Source organism: Narcine bancroftii, chromosome 12 (genome assembly GCF_036971445.1).
Source record: "Narcine bancroftii isolate sNarBan1 chromosome 12, sNarBan1.hap1, whole genome shotgun sequence".
Taxonomy (NCBI): domain Eukaryota; kingdom Metazoa; phylum Chordata; class Chondrichthyes; order Torpediniformes; family Narcinidae; genus Narcine; species Narcine bancroftii.
The window spans coordinates 60,225,322-60,235,080 of record NC_091480.1 but is presented as its reverse complement, the minus strand read 5'-3'; the positions used below and the strand labels follow the sequence as shown (position 1 = coordinate 60,235,080).

Genomic DNA, 9,759 nt, shown 5'->3' with positions numbered 1-9,759 from the left:
CTTCAACGTTTAATGTGGGTCAAACTTTGCCGACTAAGAAGATTCCAATGTCCACTCAGTGAATCTTCTGCATCCTGCTTCAATCAAATAAATATTTTAAAAAAAGAAAATGATACAAGGTTTAGTCTGTGCTTAACTGTGCGTCTGCATATTGTCCTCTATATAGTTCAATCTTATTCCTCTGTTCTACTGTTCTTCCTACATTTGTGTGTTTGTATGTAGGGGTTTGCACGTGCATGTGCATAAATCTGTGTGAAGGTATGTGCATGTGTGTGTATGTGTCTGAGTGTGAACTTATGTGTGTGTAAAAGTCTATGTATGCAAGACTATGCATATGTGTGTGAGTCTCTGTGTATCTACGAAATTGTGTATGTGTGTGTGAGAGAGAGAGGGTGTTTGTGTGTGAGAGAGGGTGTGTGTGAGTGTGAGAGAAGGAGTGTGTGTTTCTGTATGTGTGTGTGTGAAAGAGAGCGGTGTTTGTGTGTGTGAGAGAGGGTGTGTGTGTTTCTGCATGTGTGTGTGTGTGAAAGAGAGGGACATTTGTGTGTGTGTTTCTGTATGCGTGTGTGTGTGTGAAAGAGAGGGGTGTTTGTGTGTATGAGTGGGATTTTGTGTTTCTGCGTGTATGAGTGTGCGTGTGCGTGTGAGAGAGAGAGAGTATGTGCATATTTTTCCCTATTTCTGTGTCCCAGTGAGGGATAGTGTGACTGATATGATGTGTGCCAGTGTGAATGGATCTGTGTGCGTATTGTGTTTCTGTGTCTCTCTCTATGTACACGTGCATGTGCATATATGTGTAGGTATGTTCCAAAAATATTTTTAGATTTGAATGAGTGAGTGTGATAGAGACGCGAAAGACATACGCAGGATCAAATGTCTGGTTTCTGGATTGTACTGTTGATGTTCAGATGGAGAGGTGTCCAGTGTCGGCCTGTAAATCCGGTCTAAGGGCACTAGGTGGCAGTCTTGGTCAAACAAAAACTCCTCGTCCCCTGACCTTGTCGGGATCCTGTTCTCCCCAACTCACACAAGTTCGCAGAAATGGTGTTTGAATTCTACACCAAGCCTCCATTACATCCACCCTAAACTGTTGAAAGATATTAAAGCAAAGGTTCGCGCCTTTGTGTAGACGTTGGCCCCGTGCTCCAAGGAAAGTGATATTGTGTGTGTGTGTGTGTGTGTGTGTGTGTGTGTGTGTGTGTGTGTGTGTGTGTGTGTGTGTGTGTGTGTGTGTGTGTGTGTGTGTGTGTGTGTGTGTGTGTGAGAGAGAGAGAGAGAGAGAGAGAGAGATTCGTGGTATTGGGTTCAGATTGGCGAGTCGGGGATCGAGATATTTATTTAAACTGATGCGCCGCGGTGCTGGATGATTTCAAGGCTAAATCATTTATGTGCATGCGTGAAAGGGGGTGCGGATGGGAGAATAGGAAGAAATTGGGAGAATGTTTGATCTGGACCTGGGTTCGAATCCAGCGCTCTCTGTAAGTAGTGTGTATGTTCTCCCCCTGTCTGTGTGGGTTTTCTCCGGGGGCCCCGGTTTCCTCCCACCCTCCAAAATGTACCGGGGGTGCAAGTTAATGGGGTGTAAATTGGGCGGCACAGACTCGAGGGCTGAAAGGGCCTGTTACCGTGCTATATGGCTAAAAATAAAATTGTCATTGACGGTTTCTTGAATGCACAGGGGCCGCCGCTAGTTCAATTTCTATTTATTTCTTTTTATTTTCATGTTCTTTTATTTATTGTTAGAAGGTGGTTTATATGAATGTTTGCTCTGTGACGGTGCCGCAAAAGAACAAATTTCGTGATATGTTCATGACAATAAATTCTGGTTCTGATTCTGAATCTGAATTAAAAGACAGCAGAATCGCGGGGAAACCTTGTTACTTGAATCCCCACACACTAAAGCACCCATACGCAAATTAACTTCATTCGCCTGGTATTTCAATAGATTTCAATTCCTCGTTCTTGAGAGGAGACAACGCGCTCTGTTGTATTGGCCTCTACCTGTCTCTCTGTGTACTAATCTCTAACGATCTATCTCTATGGATCTATCTCCCTATCCATCTCTCCAACGATATTGCAGTTTATCTTTATCTCTCTCTCTCTCTACCTATCTAACCTCTATCCACCTATCTTCCTATTTCTCTGTTTTCCTTCTCTCACCATCTTTCAGTCTGTATCTAAATAGACCATTAGATAGTTTGATAGAGAGATGATAGAGAAACGCAGGGATTTTGATTTAGGGATGGAGATAGGCAACCAATGCTCTAGATAGATAGCAGATATAGATGGAGAGATAGGTACACAGAGCGAAATAGCCAGGCAGATGGATAAAGATATAGAGCTAGACTAAGAGAGAGAGAGAGAGAGAGAGAGAGAGAGAGAGAGAGAGAGAGAGAGAGAGAGAGAGATCTGGTTACATATCCTCCATCCAAATCCCTGCCTATCTCTCTATATTATTCATCCAGGCATCTTTCTCGATCTATCTATCTACTTATCTATCCATTTATCTATCTATCTTTCTATCCATTCACCCATTTATTTATATACCTATCTATCTAACCATCTACCAATTTTATCTATCTGCACCCATCTGTCTAACTCTCTCTGTCTATTTAACTCTATATCTGTATATATATATATATTTTTATTTTTGAGAGAAGGGGGAGATGTACAAATATATCTCAAATTTTCTTGCAAGAAATTCTCAGTTAAAAAAAAATTGTTTCACGTTTTCCCAGAAAGCCACTTTGAATGTGAAGTGCTGTTGTTTTCAAAAATATATTGGCAAATATTTTTTCCCAACAGGCTAAAGGAAGCGAATTGTTGATGACCTAGAGGGCTGCAAATCTATTTTAATCGCCGATATTATTTATTAAATTGCACCTCTTAAAATTTTATTGTGTGTTTTAATGTACGTTGTTAAAATTAGTGCGGTCTTACGTAAATAGATCAGACATTCACTGGAGCTATAACTTGACTTTTGGAAGGGGATACCCGAGTAGACTCTTGCCAATTTTATTCGGCATCTGTTACTGGCTCAAGATTAAATGTTTGAGAGATGTAAACATAATAAGTGGCGTATAAATCTGTGTGCCTTGATGGTAATCAATAGATTATTATTAAATCAATTAATATCAATAAATTAAATGGTTTCCGATTGCGGAAGTTGTAAATACGTCGCAGAGAGAGTGAGGGAAAACTCCCAATGGAAATATTTCTGGTGAAATTTGTGGGGAGCGTGGTTCAGGACTGATTGTAAAGTAATCCCTCCAAGGATTATTTTGTTCAATTCTAATTAAGTTTGTTGTAACCCCTGTGGGTTTGTAAAGTTGGTGTGTTTCGCTCTACCCTTGTTTGTTTAAGGAGAGAGACGATTTGATTTAAACTCGAGGTGTTTGAGAATTAATGTTAAGAGCTGGGGTTAGGTGAAACACTGAACTAGTTCCGGAAGGACTATTACCATTTAATTTTGAGTCCTTACTTTGTTCATTTCAGGCACGGTCAAAAATAGTATTTTATATTGATAGTAAGCTAGAGATTGCTCAAACAAAAATGTGCCAGGTCGACAATTCATATAGACATAAGAAAGGCTGTGGACATATCTTCTATTTTTTTTAAAAGGTGAAATGTTTACTCTTTGGACAGGTGTTTGAGGTTTTAAGGATCGTTAATAGGCACCCTGAATTTTTGATACTGGTTCGATTCTGGTCACCTTGTTTTCCATAAAGGGGGTAGGTGCGGATGACAAATTAATGAGTTATCCCTGCGTACATTTAAATGCCTGCTTGCAGCCCAGTGACTTTACTTTGGGGTAATGATCGCTTTCCCCTTGTGATTTCTTACTCGGGCACGTTTATTTATGATCGCTGAGCACGTTGCTTAAATTGGGACTACATGAGCAGCGCAAACAGTCAGAAATGTACTAAATTATTTTTAACCCTCCCGACTCCCAAACGAGAACCGATCGCTCATTCAAAACATTTTATTTTTTATATTGTCGCTTTTAAAATAAAAAAATAAATCGGCTAGTTTGAAAAAAGTATTTTCCCGTCTGCGGGCGCGAACACTCACATACGCTAATGGTCTCTCTCTCTCTCTCTCTCTCTCTCTCTCTCTCTATCTATCTATCTATCTATCTATCTGCACTCACACACGCACATTTCATGCATTCATATTTAAATATACTCATAACTATATACACGCGGGTTTAGATACATATATGTTAATGTGTACATATAAATATTCGTACGGACATAGAAATGGGCTTGTTGCATAGATTCATGTAATGTTTGTGTTAATTATATTATTAATTGAACGGAAGTCTAAAGGACGTCTTTCCTCTGAGGTTTCTTCAAATTCTTTTCCCCACAAGGTCACTTAATTTCCATCTATTTTGATGCTTAGACGGGCATAAAGAAAATGTGGATGGCAAATTGGTGGTAAAATGGACTCTTTCTACATTTCAAGCTTAAAACGACTAGGTTGTGAGGAAGATGATCTGCTCGTGGCAGATTGACATTCTTATGGAACTAAAGTTCACAGTTATATTACAAATAATGTCAGCGACTCTGTGTGTGTGTGTGTGTGTGTGTGTGTGTGTGTGTGTGTGTGTGTGTGTGTGTGTGTGTGTGTGTGTGTGTGTGTGTGAGTGTGTGTGTGTGTGTGTGTGTGTGTGTGTGTGCCGTTGTCTCTCTGTCTTTACAATTATCATTCAGATAATATATACATTTTTCATTTGTAATAAAAACTACTGCCTCTCACATTATTGAGCTGCTTTTTTTTAACTACACATGTTTAAATGTAGAATTTGTCTGTGCCTGACTACGTGTGTGATATGTACAAGTTTACAAACGAGAATGAGAGGACTTTTAAAGCTAGGAGCGGAATTCATGATAAAGTGGATATTGTGTTAACTTGTGTTTTAATTTCTGAATTGAGGCACCTGTATATTTTTTAAAGTACATCTGCGTGTTTATAGATTTCAACCCGCGTTCGTGTGTCCATCTACAGATTGTTTACGGAATAAAATTTCTCTAAGTCTATTTGCATGAACCAAATCAAAGACAACCCAACACGGCGATCCGCAGGCAAAGGTTTTACATGATTTGCAAAGTGCGCGGCCAGAGAGACGTGGAAATAAATGTAATGTATTGTGCGGTTAGAGAGCGAATTTACGAGAGCATTTCTGCTTACATAATTCCAAACAAATAATACTGTTTATTATATACATGCACATTGTACCGTCGACATTTTGTGTTTGTGTGAGAGAGAGAGAGAGAGAGATGCGGGATGGAGTTTACAATAACATATAAAGTGTAAATTATACACTACAATTGCAAAATTAATTGTATACATTTTACATTTTACCTAAATATTATATGATATAGTATGTGTAGTTACCAAATGTTTGAAAAGTTAATTCAAGTTTAATTGGGCCAAAATTGTGGACAGATACAAATTCACAATGTGTATTTATCTAACCATGAAAGGTAATTGCGTATAACATAGACGCAATTTATATATCAAATATCAGGGGTCACTGAGTAGACTATATTCCTAAATCTTTATCATTATAATTTTTGATAATATACAGTACAATAATTTACAATACAACTACCTTCAGTTAAACGTGGCTGCGTTTTATATACCCTCACTGTTAAAATTTAAATAATATACGAACAATTTATATATATAACAATAAAACCATTGTCCAGATCTGCGTCTACAAATGTATATGCACATATATTTATGGATCTAACTTGGATAAAATCTAAACTATTTATTTGGGATTCAAAGTTCATCACATAGCTATCTTTTGCACTATACCCTGATATTGTATGTTTACATTTATAATTTAAATGATATATCAACTTGTATAAAACATTAACACGATATATATATATATATATATAAATGTAATGAACAATTCAGGTAGTATATATAATTTATATATAACATACTTAACAATAAAATTGTATGCATTTATATTTATAATTTAGATAATATATCTTAAATAAATTACACGCACATATTATCGCCAACGTCAAAATAACTATATTAATTCCATGCATGTGCATACGTTGACGGTTAAAGTTTTATGTGAATTAAGCTCATCCTTTTTAAAATTAAGTCGACCTTTTATCTCGTGGAACTAATTTTAAACCCTGATTTTGATTTTATTTTTATGGGATGGGGGGGAATTGGGTATTTACTTCGAACCTGAAGCCGTTCGCCTCACCTTTTGTTTTGGGACAGGTGGAGGGGGGTGCTGGGAAAGTTATCGAGGTCTTTATTTGTTTTGGTCGCCAGAGTCAAGGGTCTTTCTTAGGTGTTAATACTCCAGCTAATTTAATCCACTTTTTGTACATAAATAAATAACGTGTGCATGTGTTTGTTGATTAATATATGTGAAAAACGAAAATTAAAGGGCTACCCACATGAAGTGCGGCGCTTCTGAAGTTCTGAATTAAGGAACAGGGGCCCTTGGTGTGTTTAGCTTCATTGATGTGCCTGTCGCCACCTTTTGAATCCGCATCCCTCCTCTTATCTCATCCCCACCACCGCACCCATGCCATCACTCTCCACCACTCCACTCCGCTCATCCTTACTTGCCTAGTCAATTACCCCCTTTGCTTCACTCCCTTTCGTTCTCCCCGACATTAATGTGTCTGACCTGCGGATGGGTGTGCTGAAGAATTCCGCTCTATACCTGTGAATGGCGGACTGGATACTCAGGGAATATGAATCCGCGCCTTTCCGATGTGTGAAGGTGATGAGTGTGGAGGGGGTATTTTCTTTTTCCTGCGGGGTACTCTTGTGGCATTGAAATACTGTACATCATAGTACAAATACTCCCATTCTTTCCCTCCCTCCCTCCCTCCTTCCCTCTCTCTCTCTCTCTCTCTCTCTCTCTCTCTCTCGTCTCTCTCTCTCTCTCACTCTCCATTTTCCTATCATATGTTCTCATCAGTTGAGAGGCCAACAAGAGATTCCGGGAGGTGTCAGAAATATTCTTTTCTTCCCCTCTCTCTCTCTCTCTCTCTCTCTTTCTCTCTCTCTCTTTCTCTCTCTCTCTCTCTCCTCTCTCTCTCTCTCTCTCTCTCTCTGTCTCTAGAAATCATCGTGGTGTTGAGAGGCAGATAGATAGACAGAGGGAGAGAGAGAGAGAGAGAGAGAGAAAAAGAGAGAGAAGGAGGAAAGAGACAGAGAGAGAGGAAAGAATTTTTAACTTAAGACTGTAACATAAAGACAATCGAAATGGAGGCATTTTATCTATCATCGGCTTAGACAACAACTGACCGCTTCGCAGACGTCGGCCAAGAAATATACTTTCCTCTTTTCTACATATTTCTCCCCTCCCCTCTCCCCCTCCCTCCCTCCCTCCTCTCTCTCTCTCTCTCTCTCTCTCTCTCTCTCCCTCCCTCCCACCCTCCCTTTCTCTCTCTCTCTCTCACTCTCTCTCTCTCTCTCTCTCTCTCTCACCCCAGTTATGAGTTCATATTTTGTGAACCCGCTTTTCTCCAAGTACAAGGCGGGTGAAGCTCTTGATCCAACGTCGTATTATGACTGTCGCTTTCCACAAAGTATGGGACGAAACCCGGCGCTGGTTTACGGCGCTCCCGCCGCTACAGGAAGTAGCTACCAACACCCGTCTCCGCACGTCCAGGATTTCTTTCACCACGGCGCCTCGACTATCTCCGCTTCGGGGTACCAACAGGTCCCGTGCGGGTTAACGTGCCACGGGGAACCCTCCAAGTTTTACGGATATGACTCTCTGTCTCGCCAGTCTCTGTACGCCGCGGCGCAGCAAGATGGTTCAATGATGTCGTACCAAGAGTGTAAACCATCAGGCGCTGAGACACAAGCAAACTTGAATCAAAATTCGCCCGCCAGCCTCATGTTCCCGTGGATGAGACCTCATGGTTAGAATGTTTCTTTGGTTCCTCTCTTACTGTCCATCTGGTCTTCCATCTCGTTCACCTCTCTCTCCATCCCCTCCATCTCTTACCCTCTCCTATCACATTTTTTCTCTCCCCATCTCTCTCTCTCTCTCTCTCTCTTTCTATCTCATCCCCTCTCTCTTCTCTCTGTTCCCCCCTTTCTTGCTCTCTCCATTGGTCTCCCCCTCTCTCTCCAATTATCTATCGATCTATCTATCTATCTATCTATCTATCTATCTATCTATCTATCTATCTATCTATCAATATCTCTCTCTCTCTCATACCCACGCACACACACACACACACACACACACACACACACACACACACACACACACACACACACACATATATATATTCTCTGTGTGAACCTCGGTCACCTCACTGTCTTTATGTTTTAATGTTTTATGTTTTACCCAATATCTGTCTTTTACCCTCCCCATCATCTATCTATCTTTATCACTTACCTTACCTTGACACGGCGATCTTGCGTGCGGTTTTTCCTTGAAGTTAGTGGGGGAAATTTTGAGTTGGAAGTCAGGCTGTTAAAATATCTGTGTTCTTCTCTCTCTCTCTCTCTCTCTCTCTCTCTCTCTCTCTCTCTCTCTCTTTCTCCCTCTCTCTCTCTCTCTCTCCCTCCCTTCCCCTCTCTCCCTCTCCCTCTCTCTCCCCCTCTCTCCCTCTTCCTCACTCACTCTCGATCTGTCCTCCCTCGCCTCCCTCTCCCACTCCAGCTCCCGGACGCCGCAGTGGGCGCCAGACTTATAGCCGCTTCCAGACGCTTGAACTGGAAAAGGAATTCCTGTTCAATCCCTACCTCACGCGCAAACGGAGAATCGAAGTCTCTCATGCCTTGGGGCTGAGCGAGAGGCAGGTGAAGATTTGGTTTCAGAATCGCCGCATGAAATGGAAAAAGGAAAACAACAAAGAGAAATTTCCCAGTGCCCGCGAGGAAGGCAAGAGTGGGGAGACGGGAGCCGAGGAAGACGAGGATGAACGGGGGGAGGAAGAGGGAAAAGAAGAAGAGACAACTGAGAAGGAGATAGAAAAATAATCACGGCCTTGGGGCCCTGTGCTCTATGGTGGTGGGGAGAGGGGTTTAGAGGGGTTAGAGCAACACTGGAGGACTGGATGTAAATAGAAACGTTTCAGAACACTGATAGCCATGTCTTACAGTACACGTGGTCCAGTATAGCCTTCTACCACACAAGTATGAACATAAATATATTACCTATCTCTCATTCTAACCTTCGGTTTCGATTTTTCGTGATCTGTTTCTCTTGTTCACTTTAATTTATTGTGTGACAATATGTACGGTACTACCTATTAGATTAGAAAACAGAGGGAGCCGTAGGATCCACCTTTGTAATGGTATCCTAAAAATCAGCCTCTGTGCTGGAACAAATTTATCAGAGATGTTCGGTCGCGGTCGCTGCTAAAATAGTATTTAAGAGTTGAGACAAATGTTAAGGAGAAGGGGGTGAGGGAAAAAATATACTACCTAATGTGTTCGTGGGTGCGTGTGTGAGAGAAAGGAAGAAGGAGGGAGAGAGTAAGGCGCAGCTGCAGTGTTTATTTTCCCGTTGGTTTACTAGTAGGTCGCCCAACCAACAACTGTAAAAACTGCCTAAACGTGGACACATCTTTTAGTATGTGTGCGCGCGCGTGCGTGTGTGTGTGTATGCACCCACGCTTCTGCGCGCTTGCTTGTTTTTGTGTTCATGGACCTACTTTCGCGTGTGTATGTCAACGTATGTGCTCACGCGTATGCATGTGAGTGCGTATGTGTAAGTTCTTGGTTGTGATTGTGTGTATGTAT

General features: G+C 41.1%; 1 protein-coding gene across 1 annotated transcript; it reads left to right on the top strand.

The window, feature by feature from the left end:
- The first annotated feature begins 7,489 nt into the window (after positions 1 to 7,489).
- On the top strand, positions 7,490 to 8,994 carry LOC138746834 (homeobox protein Hox-C8-like). The gene is made up of 2 exons (XM_069905362.1): positions 7,490 to 7,922; positions 8,675 to 8,994. Exons 1-2 carry the CDS (start codon positions 7,490 to 7,492, stop codon positions 8,992 to 8,994), a joined length of 753 nt encoding a protein of 250 aa, XP_069761463.1.
- The last annotated feature ends 765 nt before the right edge of the window (positions 8,995 to 9,759 follow it).

What these genes read in the sequence shown, in the direction of transcription:
- LOC138746834 (XM_069905362.1), top strand. Translation starts at nt 7,490, where the DNA reads ATGAGTTCATATTTTGTGAACCCGCTTTTCTCCAAGTACAAGGCGGGT. An exon ending in CCCGTGGATGAGACCTCATG is followed by an intron (nt 7,923 to 8,674) that starts GTTAGAATGTTT and finishes CTCCCACTCCAG; the next exon opens with CTCCCGGACGCCGCAGTGGG.